The following is a 21,183-nucleotide window of genomic DNA, read 5'->3' as shown; positions in this document are numbered from 1 at the left end:
CAATATAAATGTATGAGAACATGCTTCTCTTTATTATTAACTGAATAGATAGAACAACATGCATTCTTTTTGCAAAATTTACTTGACCATGAACATGCATTCTTTTTTCGCTAACGCTACCATTCAAAATACATACACTCTTTTAATAATTTTTAGTTGCCATCAAACATACTTCTCTTTAAGGCTACGAAGTTGGACAAACTTGCGTTCTTTTACGTCTCACCAATAGATATATCCTAAGCTATAGCTCAGGACAGAATTGTAAATCTGTCATTAACTATCATGCTTTTTTTCTGATTTCACTCACAGTCGAAATATTCGAAATCTTACAAAAATCAAGCTGACGAAGAATACAGGAAGGAAATTTTCATGGAAAATCAACGAAACATAGATGCTCACAACGAACTTTGCGACAGCGGTATGAACGAATTTGGTGATTTAACAGCACAAGAATTTTCTGGCCAGATGAATGGATTCAAACTGGACAGTCAAAGGTGGGAGAAATTGAATCATTTTTTTAAAATGTATATGAACAAATTTGAATAAATATTTCTTCATATGATGATTTGTAATTTCCCAGACAAAATGAATTCATACAAAAAATTGTCATTTCTCCGACCACAACCCATGGTCGGCAGAAGCGTGCATATGATCGAACAAATAGTACAAAGACTCCAGCATATATGACAGCCCAAAAGAATGTGGTGAACCGAAGAGTTTACCGAACTTTACCCGAATCGAATGTGGATGCGTGAAATTTTCAATGCCAAGTGTGAAGCGAACCGTCATATATACGTTTAATCTTGAATTCTATTCAAATGAGAATTTACTCCATATTTTATTTTGCAGGAGATGAAAGCACACAAATCTGTGGATCATCGAACATCGTGTGCTATAAATCGGCTGAAAGGAAACTGTTCAAGGATGCAAAGTCATTTCGTGATGAACGTCTATCGAGTACAACGCAGAAGTCCATCGTGAATCATTTGATTCAAAAGGGTCGAATCATTTTACAAAGGAAATATGTGAGTGTTGATCATAGTTTCCAATTCATGGGCAAGGATTACATTAGAAGCTCACTCTCCGATTCCAGCGACTTCGGAAAATATTAACAAATAAATATTATCCAAAATTACAGAAAGAAAGTGGCATGGTTATCTATATTTTATGGATATGAAGATACCATAAGTCATGCGCAACGCATGGAGAAATACAGTCTAACAGATTTCTTGGCCATCTGTGACGGTTCACTTGGACTATACTTGGGCATTTCGGCATTGAGCATAGTCGAACTCATCTATTATTGCACGCTGCGATTGTATTGGACTATTCAACGTGTGAGACGTACAAATGTTGTATTACCATCGAATCGACGAGAGATTCAAGTCATTCCAAGAAGTCGCTAGATGCAAAAACAGAGCTAGAGTCTAGCTGATAGACTGAAATTTTAGGATATTTCTATCGTAACAATAACTTGCACCAATATATTGAAAGCTTATCAAGGAATCATCCATTTAAATTCTTTCACTTCGATCGAAAAATCGTTACCATATTACGTGAATGTCCAAGGTTAATTTCATCCATAAATCGTTTGAATCGTTTCATAGAATTTATCGATACATGAAAAAATCAATTTGCGATTCATCCTAACTTACGTTGACCACCTCAGACGATATGCGCCGAGTCGACGACAATGTTTCTTCAACTCGGAGCGACGTTTACGCTTCTTCAAAATGTAAACGCAGCTCAATTGTGAAGAAGAGTGTATGGCGAACTTTCGATTTACATAGTTGATTTGGGATTGAACTAACTTTATGATTCTATTTTACAGGAGATAAAAATACCAAAATCTGTGGTGGTGCTAGCATTTGGTGCTATAAAGCTGCCGAAAGGAAGTTCTTTACTACCGAATCAATTTGTATTGAATGCAATTGCCTACCAGAATGTACATTGGTCGGATACAAAGCAAACTTTGCTCGATATTCGCTTGAAATGAAAGTCATGAAAAGTTGACAGGAGTAGAAATTTTCATCAAAGGTACACAAGTGAACACCGTTAGACCGAGTTGAAGTGTACACAATCATCGAAAATTAATAGTTCAACCCACTGGCTGACGAAAATTAGCAACACAATCATTTGTAACGTGTCATATATATTCCGAGAATTTATGGGCCATTTTAATGAAAGCCTCGAAAATAGAAATGAAAAGCATTTTGATTTAAATTACACTATTCCGTTAGAATAATATCTGGGAATGGGGAATTTTGTTTCCATGAAGTGTAGAAATAAAAATGAAAAATATTCTTGGACTTCTGTTCAATGAAGTTGCTTATTTTTAATACCGATTTGCGTTCCACATTTTAATAAAACAAATGCATGAAAAAATGTCTGAAAAGCATTTCAATACTATTAATATAGAGAGCTGAACACAGCACGAAACAAATCACTTGCATCATCCCTACAATAATTAAAAACGATTTTAATCTGAGCTTGGATCGGGTGGATTTTTGCTATTGTGTCACATTAATTGCAAAAGCTTTTTCATTTTATGGCGCAATTTACATTTTTTACTTCAAATAATAATAAACGAAATGGAACTGCACACAAGAACAAATGAAATGTGTTTTGATTGAAACTATTCCTTGGGTTTCATCGGAATATTCGAGAATCGGAATTGTTGATGAACGGTAGATCGGACGTGAATACGAGAAGTTTTTGCTTGAACATAAAAATTGAAGTAAAAAATTTACGAGTTGTTGATTGATTTTCCTTAAAAAACACCGTAAGAAAGTGTGTTTCAGTGAGGAAGATAGACGCAATAGAAACGTGCGTTGAAACAACGAAGAAGAAAACAATGGAGCAACTCAGTAGATTAAAAGTATTAGCTAAAGAAAAAACGGAAGCGACAGTGAGTTACAAAATAAAATTCCATTTGTTTTTTGAGCAAGAATTTGCGATGAAACTAAAGCAGATGTTTGCTTTGCCATCACAAGGTTGTCAGTGGAGGAAAAATAGTTCATTAGTTGATAAATTTCCTATCATATTTTCTAGAAAAATAGGATCGCCCCATTCGTTCGCGTAGTTTGGCTGTTTTTCAAAGACTACTGTGGCAATAGCAACATTCATGGCCTCCGATATTTCACCAATCGCGTGCTACATTGGAGTGAAAGGTTAACGTGCCCCTTTAGATGTTATAACTTGATTTTTTCATGCGATTTTTTTCATTACCATCATAAAATCATTCTTTTGATCACTGTGTTCATGACAGTCTTTTTTCATGTGCAGATTATGGTGGATAATTGCCTTTGGCTTGACACTATGGATGTGTTCGTTAATGATTCACACCTTTTGGTTCGATTGGCAAGGGAATCCGATGATTCTAAAAACGATGAATGAAAAGATGCCCATTTCAACAATTCCATTTCCAATGGTCACCATTTGCTCAACCATAGTAGTCGATAGAGAAAAATTCGATTTATCTTCTAAGTTTGATGCTAATTTCCAACTTTTACCTAATGTATCTGACATTGAGTGAGTCCGGTTTGGACGTCAATTTCTTCTATTTATCAAACAGTTTGATTCAAACTATTCGTTTTCTTAAACTATTTTCGCAGCATAATGAAACTCATGGCGATATCAAATGTGTGCCCACGATTACAATCAATCGTACCATTCAAGGATAATTTCACGGAAAACGAATCAATTAACAATATTCTCAAAGAGGTTGCTATAAATGTGGAAAACACAGCTGTTTCATGTTCATGGCAACAAAAGGAGCTCAACTGCTCCGACTATTTCATGGGCATTTTGTTAAGATATGAACGTTGTTTCGTTTTCAATGCTATGAATCCCAAGGAAATGTACACCGATGAGTAGGTTTTGCAATGACTTCATACATTTACTGGCACTTAATGAAAGTAAGTTATTTCAGAATGGCCCTCGGTGCAATGAGGCTGAAAAGCAATCCACATTGGAGCTTGAAAAATGGATATAAAAACGAATCCAATGATGAAAATTACCCATTTCATGTGGTCGATGCAGGACAAAGTGCTGCACTTGAAATTGATTTAAAAACGGACAAACGAAACTATCAGGATTTTTGCAATATTAATGTGGGATTTAAAGTAGGTTTGTGCATGCCTGGTGAAATAATGTGGAGATCTGGTGACTTGCCATTTAGTGTCATTGAAAACACTCACGTTCGGATCATACCGCAAGTCACCGTTACATCAGACGGACTGCAGAACTATTCGCCAAGCAAACGAAAATGTTTCTATCAATCCGAGCGTCGATTGCGCTTCTTCAAAATATACACACAGTCAAATTGTGAGTTGGAATGTGCGGTGGATGCGGCAAAAAAGGAATGTGGATGTGTACCATTTGCTGTGCCAAGTACGAACACATTACAATATAGCTTAGGGTATCTAGCTCTAATTTTTCTTCGGATTTTTTTTTTCCTTACAGGAGATAAAGATACAAAAGTTTGTAATAGTGGCGCGGTAAAAATTAAATGTTTTCGAAACTCTTGGAAGATGTTCAATTACGATTGTAACTGTTTGCCAGCATGTAAGTCGATTGAATACAACCACAAAATAGAAACATTTAAACTTGATACGGCCATCACCACAGCTGGCAAATTTAAGCAAATTCAAAACGAAAGCTCGAGGTAAGATTATAGAATATAATCAATTTGCTTGTGTGTATTGTAATGCAAAGTCAATGGTTTTCAGTCAAATACGGGCAAGATTAGTTATTTACTTCGATGATCGCCAAATGGAGGTAACAAAGCGAATTGAACGATACACAGTTACGGATTTTTTGGCCACTTGCGGTGGTTTACTTGGGCTGTTTGTGGGTGCATCTGCAATCAGTTTCATCGAGCTCGTTTACTATGCTACTCTTCGCTTGTTTTGGACAGTTTGTCGGTCTACATCTGAAAATGATACGACCCCATCAACTGAACAAGAGATCAACACTCCCATCTCAGATGAGAACCAAAACCGAACGGGAGTTCCAGTAAGTTATATATACAAAATGATGAATTGAAATGAATTGTATCACATTGGTTCCATTTCTTGTCAGGAAAAAATGTGGATTCGCATTGGTCGCTCCATTCGCATGTTTCTTCAAGATTTTTGTGACCATAGCAACATTCATGGCCTGCGATATTTCTCCGAACAAAGACTACATTGGATTGAAAGGTGATGGATAGTTTGAAGTTTATTTTTCGATTTTTCTTACTTTAACAATTCGGTTGATTTGACAAATCAGGTGTTTATGGGCAATAGCTTTCGGTGCGTCGGTTTGTCTGTGCGGCACCATGATGTGCAATGTTTGGTTCCGATGGCAAGAGAATCCAGTGGCAATGCAATCCAATGGGAACGGAGTTCCTATTAAGGCGGTTCCATTACCAACGGTGACCATTTGTCCCGTAATAAAGACGACAAAATCTAAATTGGATGTGTCTTCGGCACTCAACTCTGTATCAAATTTATCACACATTGAGTAAGGAACTGCCCAGTCTTTTCTTGTCTATTTTATTTTATATTTTACTAACTTTCTTTGTTCGACTCTGTTTCCATCAGGATGCAAAGATTAAACGCTTTGGCTCACGTATGCCCATTTTTACCATATTTGGTGGAATACAAGGACAAATTCGCGAATGATTCAATTTACGAGACGATGCAGGACATTGCTCCTCAAATCATCGATACAAAATATGAATGTCAGTTGAAAGGGGAAAGCAAATCGAATACATGTTCCAAATATATGACTCCAATTTTAACAGCTGAAGGTCTTTGCTATGCTTTTAACGCTTTGAATTCGCACGACATCTACACCGATGAGTAGGTCTTGTTTATTGTTTATCCAAGCGTTAATAGAATCTAAAACCAAGGTGTGAATATGTTTTCATATTTGCGATCCGCTCACACGCACGCTGTCCGCTCTGCAACAGCGACAGACAGTGTGTAGCAAAATAAACATACCAGCGTAGTGGGCTGTGAAGCGTTTAGTGTACACAGATAGATGGATGTATTCTGCTACACACTTTCCGCAGGGCGGACAGCGTGTGTGTGAGCGGATCGCGCATATAAAAACATATTCACACCTTGGTTTTAGATTCTACTAACGCTTGGGTAGTACTTTGGGCGGCAAATATTTTATTGACATGGAAATATTCAATTTCAGAATGGCTCCGGGAATGATGATCGTGAAAAATAATCCAAATATGTCGCACTGGAGCATGGAAAATGGATATGACGATGGATTTCATAAAAACGATTATCCGTACCGGGACAATTTTGCAGACAGCGGTTCTTCTTCTGTAATTTATCTAGACTTTTCTGAGAGTGATTTCGATAGTCAGTGCGGCGGACGTGATCAAGGATTCAAAATAATAATGACTGCTCCTGGCGAAATATTGAAAATGACTCAAACCTATTTCAAAATACATCCCTCAAAAGTAAATGCATTCGCAATCAATTCGAAATTGATCACCACCTCAGACGGACTACGTCGATATGCGCCGAGTCGACGACAATGTTTCTTCAACTCGGAGCGTCGTTTGCGCTTCTTCAAAATGTATACGCAGCTCAATTGTGAAGAAGAGTGTTTGGCGAACTACACGAAAACCGAATGTGGATGCGTGAAATTTCACATGCCAAGTATGCGGTTATTTCGAGAGTTAATTGTGTAGTTTCGATTTACATAGTTGATTTGGGATTGAACTAACTTCATGACTCTATTTTACAGGAGATAAAAATACTAGAATCTGTGGCGGTGCTAGCATTGGGTGTTATAAATCTGCCTTATAAGGAAGTTCTTTATCACCGAATCAATTCGTATTGAATGCAATTGCCTACCGGCATGTACATCGGTCGGATACAAAGCAAGCTTTGCTCGATATGAATTTCAAGAAGATTCAAGGAAAAATCATCGAAGATTGACAGTAGTAGCGTTCAATTTCAATGGTATGCATGTTGACACCGTGAGGCGAGTGGAAGTGTACACAATCATCGATTTCTTGGCCATCTGTGGCGGTTTGCTTGGACTATTCTTGGGCATTTCCGTATTGAGCATCATTGAACTTATTTATTTCTCCACTCTTCGCTTGTTCTGCGCCTTTCGCCATCCAAGAGGTGAACTTACAATGCGTCCACCGCGTCATACAGTTCATAGAGTGATTCAAGTTATTCCGGTTGACGAACACAGTGAATAATTGAATATTCACAGTGGGCTATGAAAACGTGAAAAATTAGTAACACAACTATATTTGAAACCAGCCTCTCTGATCGTCGGTACAAACAGATAGAAAACGTCAAACAAGAAAAAATAAAGCGACACTTGGAGACTGGTTGAAGAAATAGAGAGAATCATGCACATAGTTTGCTATAACAAGTACACGTCTGTGTTAGTGCGTCTGTGTTTTCGGATATTTATGCTCAGTAAAAATCAATTAATCACGCTTCATATCTTCTTGTCACATCAGTTTTTCTTCACTTTATTATGCACGATTTCGATGTAACAAATATTACGTTAATGTACTATGCACATAAAAGAAAATTAGAAAATATCGTCAAGCTCAACAGTTTAAATCGGGTTTAATGGCAACATGAAAATCGCAATTTCATCATTAATGTGGGCAGTATCAAGGTGTTCTCGTGGAGAACATATACAAAAAATGAGGTTACCTGATGAAAAATTGACTAGGCGGTATAACTGAAAAAATCGTGAGCATGACTAAAAACCGTGACCAAAAGTCGTGAAGTCGTGATTGAAAGTAGTTTACTTACCTTGTTCAATTCGTTACACCGATAACATTTTCGTTTTCATTTCGATGCGAATCTATTGAATAAAATTTCCTCACTTGTTTTTTGTGATTAACACTGTTGCTTTTTTTAATTCTTCATTTTTTTCATTGTGAACAAAATATTTGGAAATAATAAAGTTCCTTTACTTCTAGAACTAAATTTAGTTTGATTTGAATTCACAAACAAATTCAATAAAGAATTGTTTCTTAACGTTGAATGCGAATATTTACTTGTAATACAATTTTTAATGATAATTTTTTTTGAATTTTTGATTATAACAATCGAAATTAGTTCGTCTTTGACATATTTTGAAGTGAAAAAATGATTCGGTAGCTGTTTTAATTTCTTTCACAAGAAACTGAACTCTGAAATGATTGAAGCTTTATGTAGCTTTCAGCCCGAAATCATTACCATTATATCCCCTATTTTGGTTGCAAAAAGCGTTGAAGAACAAAATTTCTGCACCAAGTTGGAATGTCAATGAATTTCCTAATGTTTCAAAATTGCATTTTTGAAAGAAATTCTTTGATATTTGCTTGAAATCATTACAATTTATACAATTTCTTAACATAGCTTATGTTGAATCAAAGTTTATGTTGTGAAAATATGATTAAAATAAAATTAACGGTGAAAACAATTTTTTTTGGACTTTTCGGTTGTTATATGAATTGAAATATTTCATGCTTTGAGTGTGGTTGAAAACGTGGATTCATTTGGTACATTTACGCACTATCCGGAAAATCAATGGCGAATTCGATTGTGAACGCTATTTAAATGTTCATTCAAACTGCTTCTTCGGGTAAAACGCTTCAGACAGATTTCACAACGGAACGGTTTTTCTCCGCTGTGCGTTCGAACATGATCTTTCAAATGACCTTTGTGCACAAACGAATTCTTCTTGCAAATATGACATTCGTATCGTGGTGATTTGCACACTTTGACATGAGCATCGTGTTCGGTCTTCTGCGTGAATCCTTCAAAGCAACCGGCGCAATGGAAGGCAAATTCTTTAGCATGAACTTTTGCATGTCTCTTCAGGTTGTTCATTTTTGTGAAACATTTGTTGCAACGTCTGCATTGATGTGGCTTCTCGCCTGTGTGAATGCGTTCGTGTACTTTAATGTGATGGTTATGATTGCTCGAATATTCACAGAATCGGCACTTGTGTCTCTTCGCCACTTTTGAGAACATTTGTGCGGGAGTTGTTGTCATTGTGCTCGTTTGCATTGCATTCTTACTTGCCAACGAATTGTTGTAGGAGATGTTGTGGACCGAACGAGAATTGGTGTCGTTCAATCTTCCTTGCACGCTTACACCAGCACGTTCGATAGCCGCTAGATCGTTCTTCTTGTGGCTGACTGCATCAGTCTGTGTTTTACCGTTTGGACGCGTATTCATCGGACAATCATTCCATCCAATTTGCATTTGTCGACCATCTCGAACGGAAACCAATGGAATGTCTTCGCCGATTCGTTCTGTTTGTGGCTCCGTTTTGACAGACACCTTTCCCTCCGCCATTACAACGTTGTTATTTTGGTTTGATGATGCTACTAATCTGGATCGAGCCTCATTTCGATTAGAACCAAGATTCACCGCCGTTTTCCCATTCGCCTTCATTGCCTCGACTCTGTCCGTGATTGGTCCATCGATGACATCACCTTCATCACCTGAATCAACGATCAAAACCACGTCGCCTGTTCCATTTGGCTTATTGGCATCAACTCTGGTCGATCCTAGGCCAATTGGATATTTTGGTGAATGTACGACGCGATTACCTTCTTTGACAGTTTCACTTTTAATTGCGCTCGTGTTCAACAGCAATTCCATTTCGAACTTGGAGTAAGTCATACCTAAACTGAAAGCAGAAAGTTCAAACATTCATCATATACTTTGTCATGCAAGCAATTGGCTTCTCGATCACAATTGCATACCCATTATTTGAAGCACCTAGAAAATATTTCTTAAAATCCTCGTTAAACGTTCGTCCGGTTCTCTCAAAGCAATTTCGAATGTTTCTGAGCGAGATTAATGCTTGCCGAGAAAATGCAGCGAGCATCTCATCCATTTCACGCATCCAATCGTTTGCCGACATTTTGGTGTCTGAAAAATTCAATTCAACAGCAATGATTTAGTGGGTTTCACTATAGCAAGTGTCTGTAGAAGTACAAAATGTGCTGACTAGCCATGACACAAAGCGTATCATTCAGAGTGAGGTTAGGTTAATTCCAACCACATGTTCATTAATCAACTTATTTTTCTTCTCAATTTATCGAAGTATTTTCTTTCGAACCAACAGGAATTTGGATCATTTTTAAAAATTCCATTGAATGGTTTCAATTTTATATTCTTCTACATTTGCTCTCAATTTTCCGATTTGTTTTGGTTACGAGTTAACTTTCGATCAATTCCGTCGACACACTTACCTTATGCAAAAAAGAACGCTTTTGAATTTAGAATTGTTCGTGTGCAATTTGGCAAGAGAAAAATAGAATATCAACGCTATTTCCACCAAATAAGCTATGATTATCTATAAAACACACTTTTAATTACAATTTATCTATTTATGTAAAGCAAAATTGATGAATATTCGTCTTTATTTGGAGCGGACGGTGTGCAATGCAGCAAGTGAGTGAACAGAGTGAGCATATCTGTCAAACTACGGGCCATCTGTCAGAATGTAATGAAAGACCGCGAAAAACACACAATGTTTGACAGTTCAGCTAACAAAGAAGTTTCGGCGTAGTGTTCAGTAGCTGCTAGGTCCAATTGAGCGGATGATTGATTCTGGTGTTGATTCCAAGTAGCCATACTGAATGTAAGTCAAGAAGCAATGAGTTTGCATCGATCTTCCGTTGGCAAAATAATCCTTGAATCAAAATGTTTCTAACTCTTATTTATTCTACTGGAACAAATCCAAACACACTATTTCCAATTTTGTTTCGAATATTTTTTTATTTTAATTCAAATTAAATGTGTCACAAGGCATTTGTTTGAATCAATTTTTTTAAAATTATGCAGCTTCGGAATAAAGCTTATGATGAATAAGATTTTAGGTTGTAAAAAATGAATGAATGAATGAACTTTGAATGATGTCTGTATTATTTATCTATTGAAAAAATGCTATCTTTCAGCCGCTTAATGAATTTGTAGAATATTGGATGCTTCAAGTGCTATTTAAAGCTCGGATTCAGTTGGTACATCCCAAAAACTAATGACGGATCCGATTGTGAATGTTATTTAAATGTACTTTCAAACTGCTTCTTAGGCTAAAACGCTTCAAACAGATTTCACAACGGAACGGTTTTTCTCCGCTGTGCTTTCGCATATGCACTTTCAAATCCCATTTTTTCAAAAACGAATTCTTATTGCAAATATGACACTCGTATCGTGGTGATTTGCACACATTGACATGAGCATCGTATTCGGTCTTCTGCGTGAATCCTTCAAAGCAACCAAGGCAATGGAAAGCAAACTCTTTAGCATGAACTTTGGCGTGGTGCTTAAGGTGTTGCATTTGTGTGAAGCCCTTGTTGCAACGTCTGCATCGATGTGGCTTCTCGCCGGTGTGAATTCGTTCGTGTTCTTCAACGTGTCCGTTCTTGTTGCTCGAATATTCACAGAATCGGCACTTGTGTCTCTTTACCACCTTAGAGTACATCTGTTTTCTAGTAGCTGTTTTGCCGTTCATTTGCATTGCCATTTGACTTGATAGCAAATTTTCGGAAGAGACACTGTCGACTGGACGAGAATTTGTGTCGTTTGATTTTCCTCGCGCTTTAGTGTCAGCACGTTCAACCGCTCCTGTACAGCTTCCATTGTGGCTGGTTACATTAGTATGTGTTTTACCGTTTGAATGCGCATTCATCGAAGCTTCATTCAATTCCATTGGAATTGGTCGACCAACTTGAACGAGAACCAATGAAATGTCCTCGTCATCATTCGTTTTCGTTTTATTTGGTTTACTGGCTTCCTTCTTCACCTGAGCCTGATCATCGTCCCTGTTATTCGACGCAGTTTCACCGTTGCGTTTACTATTTTGGCTCTGATTCAAAAATGCTATAGCACCATGTCTTTCCATGATAACGCCATTTGCCAACGCAGCTTCTGCACCTGGGGCCACTTTCTGACCTGTGCTCACAACCGGTTCACGCGAATTTTCTTCATCGTCTGATGAGTCGAGAATACAAATCTTGCTGCTGTTGGTTGATGTTGCATCACTTTCTGTTTTCAACACAACTGAACTTTCTGAACATTTCTCGGCTTGGGAAATGAAAAGAAATAATAGATTGCATCAATTTAGGTAGGTATAGGTATTATCCAATTTACACTGACTGGACTCAATAAATTCAGAGTTCAAATGAATGCATAATGTGACATTGAAACTAACCTGTATGAATGCTGTTTTCCTCAACTGCAGATTGACTGGAATTTGTGTCACTGCAGCCAATATGAAGCATTGAAGTGTTGTTGGAATTGAGAACCATCTGTTTGCTGCCATATCTTTCAGTATGAAGTGCATGTACCAATAGCTCGATTTCAAAATTGGAGTAGGCAGCAACCAAACTAATTGAAATGAACTAAATATTGATTGACGCCCAGGAATTGCAATTCCTGACAAAATGTTGTCAGAAAAAATTACCTGTTATTTGAAACATGGAAAAAGTACTTCTTATATTCTTCGTCAAAAGAGCGACCCTCCTGATCAAAGCACTTTTTAATTTCTCGCAATGATGCTATGGCTTCCCGTTGTAGGCCCGCTGCCATCTTGTCCATTACGGTCATCCAATTGTTGGTCGACATGTTTTGCTGTGGAAATTCAACCAAAAGCAATGACGCAGTGAATTTCAATGCAATTTTCTATGTGGAAGAAAAAGGTGTTTGTTTAAGTGAGGTTTGGATCGAATGCGAGTTGGCCGAGGTGAAATACGTGTTAACGTACCATTTCCTAGGCGGCCGATTTTGAAATTAGAAATGGGCATTTGGTTTTATTGTTACGGAGAATCGAGTATCTGCCTGGACACTTACCTTGTGCAAATAGAACCCCTTCGAATTTATAATTGTTCGTGTGCAATTTTGCAAAAGAAAAAAAGAATGTCAACGCTATTTCAACCAAATAAGCTATGATTATCTATAAAACACACTTTTATCTATTTATGGAAAGCAAAATTGATGAATATTCGACTTTATTTGGAGCGGACGGTGTGCAATGCAGCAAGTGAATGAACAGAGTGAGCAAATCTGTCAAACTACGGGCCATCTGTCAGAATGTAATGAAAGACCGCGGAAAACACAGAATGTTTGACAGTTCAGCTATCAAAGAAGCTTCGGCGTAGTGTTCAGTAGCTGCTAGGTCCAATTGAGCGGATGATTAATTTTGGTGTTGATTCCAAGTGGCCATACTGAATGTAAGTCAAGAAGCAATGAGTTTGCATCGATCTTCCGTTGGCAAAATAATCCTTGAATCAAAATGTTTCTAACTCTCATTTATCCTACTGGAACAATTCCAGACACACTATTTCCAATTTTGTTTCGAATACTTTTTTATTTAAATTCAAATTAAATGTGTCTCAAGGCATTTGTTTGAATCAATTTTTATAAATTTATGCACCTTCGGAATATAGCTTATGATGAATAAGATTTTAGGTTGTAAAATATGAATGAATGAATGAACTTTGAATGGTGTTTGTATTAATTATCTATTGAAAAAATTGTATCTTTCAGCCGCTTAATGAATTTGTAGAATATTGGATGCTTTAAGTGCTATTAAAGCTCAGATTCAGTTGGTACATCCCAAAAACTCAACCACGGATCCGATTGCGAATGGTATTTAAATGTACTTTCAAACTGCTTCTTAGGCTAAAACGCTTCAAACAGATTTTTTCCGCTGTGCGTTCGCATATGCACTTCCAAATTCCTTTTGTGCACAAATGAATTCTTCTTGCAAATATGACATTCGTATCGTGGTGATTTGCACACTTTGACATGAGCATCGTGTTCGGTTTTCTGCGTGAATCCTTCAAAGCAACCAAGGCAATGGAAAGCAAACTCTTTAGCATGAACTTTGGCGTGGTGCTTAAGGCTGTTCATTTGTGTGAAACCTTTGCTGCAACGGCTGCATCGATGTGGCTTCTCGCCTGTGTGAATGCGTTCGTGCTTTCCAACAGACGCCTTAAAGTTGCTTGAATATTCACAGAATCGGCACTTGTGTCTCTTTACCACCTTAGAGTATATCTGTGCGGAGGCTGTTGTCTCGGCACTTGTTCGCATTGCCCTCTTATTCGATGACGAATTGTTGGGGGAGATATTGGTGTTGTTTGATTTTCCTCCTACGATTAAATCAGCACGTTTGAAGGTTGCTGCACTGCTTCTATTGGTTCTGATTGTATTGACAGGTATTTTACCGTTTGAGCGCGCATTCATCGAAGCGTCATTCGATTCCATTGGAATTGGTCGCCCAACTTGAACGAGCACCAACGCAATGTCCTCGTCATCATTTGTTTCCACTTTGTTTGGTTCACTGGCTTCCTCTTTCACCTCAGTCTGATCATCTTTCTTATTATTCGACGCATCTTCATCGTTGCAACTACTATTTAGGTTCTGATTAATTGATGCGGTGGCACCATGTCCACTTCCCATGATAACGCCATTTGCTGAAGCAATTTCTTTGTCGGCGACCACTCTTTGACCTGTGCTCATGATCGGCTTTTCGCGCGAGTTTTCTTCATCGTCTGAGTCGAGAATCAGAATCATGTTGTTAGCTGGTGCTTCATCCCTTTCCGACTCCAATGCAACTGCACTTTCTAAACATTTCTCGACTTTGGTGACGAATTGAAACGAAACAAAACATTGCATTAATTCAATTTTTCATATAATCTAGTTTTGCAACATTTATTCGGTGTTTGAATAAAAGCATAATGTGAAATTGAAACTCACCAGATTGAATGGTGTTTTCTCCAGCTACCGATCGATTAGAAACTGCATCATTATGACACACGTGAATCATGAAATTATCGATGGAATTGGGAACTACCTGATTGACCGCGTTGCTTTTGGTATGACGTGTTTGCAACAGTAGTTCCAGTTCAAAATTACAGTAGGCGGCAACCAAACTGAATCACAAACAAATGACCGCACATAAATTAATTGAACAAAACACAATTCTGAAGTAGAAGAAATGGTAAACAATGCTACCTATTGTTTGAAGCTTGGAGAAAGTACTTTTTGAACTCTTCGTCAAAGGAGCGGCCCTCCTTATCGAAGCACTTTTTGATGTCTCGCAGCGATGACGTCGCTTCATCTAAAATCCCACGAAGCATCTTATCCATTACGGTCATCCAATTGTTGGTCGACATGTTTTTCTGTGAAAATCAAACGGGAAGTAATGACACAGTGAATGTAAATACAATTTCCATATGAATGGCATTGTGTTGGTTAAAGTGAGGTTAGAATCGAATATGAGTTGGCACTTTGTACACTGTGAGTTGGAAAACAGGTGGAACTCTTTTTACACAATCAGAAAAATTTCAGTTCGAAATTATCAACATTTCTCATCCAATGAATGCAACAAATTCTGAATCGATACGAATTCGTTTTATATTTTCTTTCAAAATTGTACATGAAAAAGAACACCGAAAGTTGTTACTGAAGGAATTGAACTACGCATTTATATTGTAAGGGAGAATTCACTCATTTGCGTCCTTCTTTGACTTTCACCAAATCTGTCGACTCTCTTACCTTGTGCAAATAGCAAATGTGATCTGATCGTCCTTGGATCGAGTTTTTGCGAGATATTATAGAAAAACTTTGACTGCCAATCAAATTGCAAATAACTATTCGGTTTTATTGCTATGAATGATCGCGTTGGACTTAGATTTATTCCGATTTTCAGCTTGAAAACTAAGAATTTCGCAATTTTAATTGCAGCAAAAAAAGAATCGATGCACCAAATACGATGCGGTGTGAAATATGTGTGACAATTTAGGAGCTGTCAAACAGAGAGCGCCTTTTTTCAGTGCAGCTCGTAGAAAGACAGTCCAACGTGACTACGTCGTGAAGCTACGTCTTATGTTAGCAATGTTTCTTTTTTACTTTAACGTGTGATAAGGCCATAAGATAATGCGGGAAAATTTAAAACTTTACCATTTTATTATTTATATACATTGTTTGCTTCAAAATTCAAGTATTTTAGATTTAAATCACAAATTTTACTCATTAAAAAGAATAGTGAATGATAGTTGTTCTCTGTTGAGAATCTTTTGGCATTTTCTTTCAATGATAAACAAAATGCACAAGCCCAACTGACGACAATTCATTTGTTATTTTTATGTCCAAGTCCAATTCCATTCCAGCTAATTTTCAAAGCAAACATTGAACTTGAATTTAATGCCGAATCAATTTACAAAATCGTTGGACCCATTATAATATTACTTATATCATAAAATTCATTTAAAAAAAACGTATCAAGATTCAATGAATCTGAACAAACATCTCGAGTGGAGTGAAAACACAATTTATTGGGATCCACCTGATTTGGTGGTTCACCTGGTGAATCATTCAAACAGAATATATTTTACTATCACAAACCGTCGCAAATGAATCATCGTAAAAACATATATTTATTCCGTTATCTGTGTAGTATTCGTTCTAGCTTTGATACTAAAAATGAGTATATGAGTCTCTACAGCGGCCAGTAGATTTCAGTTCGTAACTGTTATTTCAGTGGAAGATCGTGTTATTCATAAGCTAAAAATGAATTCGAAAGTGTGCTTTGCTGTCATTCTACTTCTTGGCATTGCTTTGCGCAATAGCAGTGTCGAGGCAGTCAGCCAGTCAATCAGTGAGAACTCTGGGTAAAACTGAACGAAAATTATATACTGAATCAGATTATTTAATGTTCTTATTCATGCATTTAACTCCATTAGTTTAGCTGCTACTTCTGAACGAATGAGAGTTCGACGTAGTGCTCGTTTACCTTGCGAAAACAGTAGATGCACATTCGCTTGCATGGGTGCAGGCTCAAGTGGTGGTAGCTGTGTGAATGATAATCTTTGCTGGTGCTTTAATGGCAATTGTGATCAGGGAAAATGTTTTTCTTCTTGCATGAGTCAGTATTTGATTCGATTTGATTGCTCAGTTCGGAAAATGGAAAAGAATTTTCGTGAATCATTGCTGCTATAACAATCACTGCAGGCAACAGTCCATGCTAGCGATCGAAGCATAAATAAATCAAAAATTAGTCGAGCCAAAATTGTGTTTGAAGTTTTAATTTGTTGAATTCACAGTTTCACGGAAAGCATTGTAGTATTTGTACCGAATAGATACAATTAATTAGGAATAAATATTAGGAAAGAATGTTGTCACGCCGACACGAACAAATGGCCATACTTCATCCTGTGTAGTTTTAATTTAACAAATGGCTATGACCTTTAAATGAAACAATTGCTTGTTTTCTACTATTTTTTTATTTCGAATAAAATGTCTGAAAAATATATTTTTTTTATTGATGAAATCGAAGGTAGTTTAATTTTGAACTACTAATGATTTAAATCGTTTTGCTTTAAATGAAATGAGAATAATTGCCTACATTTTCGTGATAGTTTCTAATGATGTTTTGAATTTTAGACTGTCATAATCAACAGGGGTAGGTCCATGAATGACATATTTTGTTGTATAAACAAATCGAGTAGAGCTCTAAATACGTAGCTGTGTTATCTAAATGGTCCACTTATTAAATATGAATATGGTTTTAGATACGGTTTTTAATTGAATTTTTTTTAAAGAATGACAATTATGATTGATGAATGTGACCATCGATATTGAATACGATTTCAAGCATTGATAATATTTTGTATGTTGTTCGAATGACATTCGAAGTTGAATTATTGAACGAGATATTTGGAAAATGCATTGAAAATTAATGGCGAATTCGATTGTGAATGTTATTTAAATGTACATTCAAATTACTTCTTTTGGAAAAACGCTTCAAACAGACTTCACAACGGAACGGTTTTTCTCCGCTGTGCCTTCGCATATGCTCTTTCAAATGACCTTTGTGCACAAACGAATTCTTCTTGCAAATATTACATTCGTATCGTGGTGTTTTGCACACTTTGACATGAGCATCGTATTCGATCTTCTGTGAAAATCCTTCAAAGCAACCAAGGCAATGGAAGGCAAATTCTTTAGCATGAACTTTGGCGTGGTGCTTAAGGTGTGTTATTTGTACGAAGCCTTTGTTGCAACGTCTGCATCGATGTGGCTTCTCGCCAGTGTGAATTCGTTCATGACTTTTTACTTGTGAGCATTTGTTGCTCGAATATTCACAGAATCGGCACTTGTGTCTCTTTGCTACCTTTGAGGACATCTCCACTGAAACTACAGCCTTGGCCTTGACATTCGTTTGGATTGTCTTCTTGGCTATTATTGAATTTTTGAGGGTGTCGTCGACCGTATGAGAATTGGTGTCTTGCACGCTTGCGCTGGCACGTTCGATAGCCGCTGCATCGTTTTCATTGTGGCTTACTCCACCAGCCTGTATTTTACCGTTTGGATGCACATCCAGCAGATCATCACTCGGTTTCATTGGAATTGGTCGACCAATTTGAACGAGAACCAAAGGAATGTCATCGTCATCATTTGTTTCCTTCTTGTTTGGTTCACTGGCTTCTTTTTTCACCTCAGTCTGATCATCTTTCTTATTATTAGACGCAGTTTCATCATTGCTCTTGTTATCATTTTGGTTCTGATTCATTGGTGTCATTGCACCATATTCCCTTCCCATGATAACGTCATTTGCTGAAGCAGCTTTTCCGCCGGCGATCACCTTCTGACTTGTGCTAATCAGTGGGTGTTCACGTGAATTTTCCTCATCGTCCGATGAGTCGAGAATCAGAATCATGTTATCGGCTGATGCTTCATTCCCTTCTGACTTTACCACAACTGGAACGTCCAAATGTTTCGGAGGTTAATTTTCGAATGGAATTAAAATAATGAATTATTTCAATTGAATATATGACCTAATTTGCACTGGTTTTAATAGATAAAAATATCAAGTAGAAATTTACCCGCATGAATGCTATTTTCTTCGGATGTCGATCGATTGGAACTCCCAGCTATTCGATCCATGTGGAGCGTAGAAGTATCAGTGGTTTTCGGATTCATTTCATTATCGGTCACAATATTTTCAGTATGAGATGTGTTCAACATTAGCTCCATTTCGAAGTTAGAGTAGACCCCAGACAAACTAATTTTAATCGAATAAGCAAAATAAATCAATTGAATGAAGCTTCTCAAATTGCAATTTAAGGCAGAAATGTCGAAAAATGCATACTTGTTCATTGAAACTTGGAAAAAGTACTTCTTGAATTTTCCATCGAAGATGCGACCCTCCTGATCAAAGCACTTTTTAATGTCTCGCAACGATGATGTGGCTTCCTTTGAAATTCCATGAAGCATCTTATCCATTACGGTCATCCAATTGTTGGACGACATGGTTTTCTGTGGAAATTCAACCAAACGTAAGAACGCAGTGAATGTGAATACAATTTTCATATGAATGGAATTGTGTTGGTTAAAGTGAGGTTAGAATCGAGTATGAGTTGGCACTTTGTGCACTGTATTTTGGAAAACAGGTGGAACTCTTTTTACATAATCAGAAAAATTTCAGTTTGAAATTATCAACAATTCTCATTCAATGAATTCAACAAATTCTGAATCGATACGAATTCATTTTCTATTTTGTTCCAAAATTGTACATGAAACATCGTCATTCACCAAATCTGTCGACTCTCTTACCTTGTGCAAATGTGATTTAATCGTCCTAAAATCGAGTTTTTGCGAGATTTTTTAGAAAAGTTTCGACTGTCAATCTAATTGTAAATAACTATTCGGTTTTATTGCTGTGAATAATCGCTTTGGACTTAGATTCATTTAGATTATTAGCTTGAGAACTAAGAATTTCACAATTTTAATTACAGCAAAATAGAATCGATGCAGCAAATGCGATGCGGTGTGAAATATGTGTGACAATTTAGGAGCTGTCAAACAGAGAGCGTCTTTTTTCAGCGCAGCATGTGGAAAGTTTGACAATTCAACGTGACTACGTCGTGCAGCTGTGTGTTTGATGTTACCGATGTCCATTGTTACTTTCACGCATATAATATAAGAAAATGCAGGAATACTTAAAAAGTGACAGTTTAATAAGTTTTTGAACATTTTTTGTTTCGAAACTCAAGTATTATTAATACAACTCCGCATTAAAAAAAAACGCTATGTTTGCTGCCTTTTGCTCAGCACTTTCTTCATATGTTGTTTTCATTCACTCCAGTTCAATTTTATTCCGTCGTTAATTTCAATGAAAAAAGAGTATTTTCCACGACTTATAAAAAATGGAAAAATTGAATCATTTCAAACGAACAATACAGGATTTTTCTTTTTCGTGATTTTCTATCCAATGAAAATCATTGTTGATTTCTACACTTGTGTGATTGATTCCATAGCTGATAGATTCAATGGAAACTCGAAATGTCGCTTGTTTTGAACTTTTTTCCAATTACATATTTCCCATCAGAATTTGTCGATAAAACGCAGAATTAAATTCACACACGGCATTACATTCAAAAGCTTTTCAATCAAATTAAAATTCACACGAAATAATTTAGTGGTTTTATTTGTTAGACCACGCAAACACACAATGAATACAAAACAAATATTGGACGGATCTGCAACGGATAAATCCAAAGGGTTAGACACAAATTCATACTCAAAAAACACTCGGCGATACTGGAATCTACTCGGTGCTACTCGGTGCCATTTGGTTCAGTGTAATGTGTAGTATACACGGAGAACTGTCAAAGTCAACTGAGTGTTTTGAGTGGTTTCGAGTTTACATTTAAAATGCATGGATGTACTCGGAACTACTCGGTGCAAAATGAGACAAATTCGTCAAAACATGTACGTTAGAAAACTGTGTCTACCCCCTTGGATAGATCTCAAGTTCGAATTTTACCAACTGTCTTTTAAAATGACTTTTGTGACTGAGCAAAAAATTAGGAAATAATATTGCAACAAGAACAAAACATTCCTTTCAGTTGACATTTATTTTAACAAGATTTTTAAAAACATTGCCTTGAAAACCGTCAGAAATGACGCATTTTAGAGTATTCCAATATTTTAAAATAGAATTGTGAATTCACTGATTACATTGAAGTACTCAATAAAAAAACTACGCTACAAATATACCGCGTGTATTCCCTGCGCACGGATAGAATACTTTGACTTAGCGTATTCCATCCGTATGCTTTGCATGCGGTTCACGCTAAAAATATGCCTTAAATATACCTTCGGCTCTGTATTAAACTATGTATAAAATAAG

The 21,183-nt window shown here is 36.8% G+C and overlaps 2 protein-coding genes and 1 long non-coding RNA gene across 4 annotated transcripts; 1 reads left to right on the top strand and 2 right to left on the bottom strand.

Annotated features, from left to right (window-relative positions):
* Positions 1 to 8,533: 8,533 nt before the first annotated feature.
* Positions 8,534 to 12,056, bottom strand: LOC129570532 (zinc finger protein 569-like). The gene is made up of 3 exons (XM_055450182.1): positions 11,028 to 12,056; positions 9,743 to 9,911; positions 8,534 to 9,666 (listed from the first exon to the last, which is right to left on the bottom strand). The coding sequence occupies exons 1-3, from the start codon at positions 11,887 to 11,889 to the stop codon at positions 8,553 to 8,555; spliced, it is 2,145 nt and encodes a 714-aa protein (XP_055306157.1). The 5' UTR covers positions 11,890 to 12,056; the 3' UTR covers positions 8,534 to 8,552.
* A 1,402-nt stretch (positions 12,057 to 13,458) lies between these two features.
* LOC129570598 (zinc finger protein 165-like) lies at positions 13,459 to 19,862 on the bottom strand. Of its 2 annotated transcripts, none has more exons than XM_055450271.1 (4): positions 18,875 to 18,950; positions 15,003 to 15,169; positions 14,745 to 14,920; positions 13,459 to 14,626 (listed from the first exon to the last, which is right to left on the bottom strand). In XM_055450271.1, exons 1-4 carry the CDS (start codon positions 18,878 to 18,880, stop codon positions 13,668 to 13,670), a joined length of 1,308 nt encoding a protein of 435 aa, XP_055306246.1. In that variant the 5' UTR covers positions 18,881 to 18,950; the 3' UTR covers positions 13,459 to 13,667. The 2 variants fall into 2 exon arrangements, with proteins under 2 accessions (XP_055306246.1, XP_055306245.1); XM_055450270.1 differs by lacking the exons at positions 13,459 to 14,626; positions 14,745 to 14,920; positions 15,003 to 15,169 and adding exons at positions 17,257 to 18,749; positions 19,141 to 19,307; positions 19,605 to 19,862 and having other exon boundaries at positions 18,875 to 19,053.
* LOC129570600 (uncharacterized) lies at positions 16,507 to 17,058 on the top strand. The gene is made up of 2 exons (XR_008688139.1): positions 16,507 to 16,660; positions 16,733 to 17,058. It is a non-coding gene; the product is annotated as an uncharacterized LOC129570600 (long non-coding RNA).
* Positions 19,863 to 21,183: the final 1,321 nt, after the last annotated feature.

This window comes from Sitodiplosis mosellana, unplaced genomic scaffold (genome assembly GCF_009176505.1).
Source record: "Sitodiplosis mosellana isolate CC-2019 unplaced genomic scaffold, AAFC_SMos_1.0 Smas_scaffold_61, whole genome shotgun sequence".
NCBI lineage: Eukaryota > Metazoa > Arthropoda > Insecta > Diptera > Cecidomyiidae > Sitodiplosis > Sitodiplosis mosellana.
This window is presented reverse-complemented; position numbering and strand designations above follow the sequence as displayed.

Bases quoted from the DNA above. Each gene is read 5' to 3' on its own strand.
- LOC129570532 (XM_055450182.1), bottom strand. From the start codon at position 11,889: ATGGAAAGACATGGTGCTATAGCATTTTTGAATCAGAGCCAAAATAGT. The intron at 9,912-11,027 runs GTCATTAGTTTT...TGAATTTTTCAG, and splicing joins TAACATTCACAATCGGATCC to ACACCAAAATGTCGGCAAAC. The intron at 9,667-9,742 runs GTATGCAATTGT...TTCTGCTTTCAG, and splicing joins CTAGGTGCTTCAAATAATGG to TTTAGGTATGACTTACTCCA.
- LOC129570598 (XM_055450270.1), bottom strand. From the start codon at position 19,301: ATGTCGTCCAACAATTGGATGACCGTAATGGATAAGATGCTTCATGGA. The intron at 19,054-19,140 runs GTATGCATTTTT...GATTAAAATTAG, and splicing joins TTCCAAGTTTCAATGAACAA to TTTGTCTGGGGTCTACTCTA. The intron at 18,750-18,874 runs GTAAATTTCTAC...TGGACGTTCCAG, and splicing joins AGAAAATAGCATTCATGCGG to TTGTGGTAAAGTCAGAAGGG.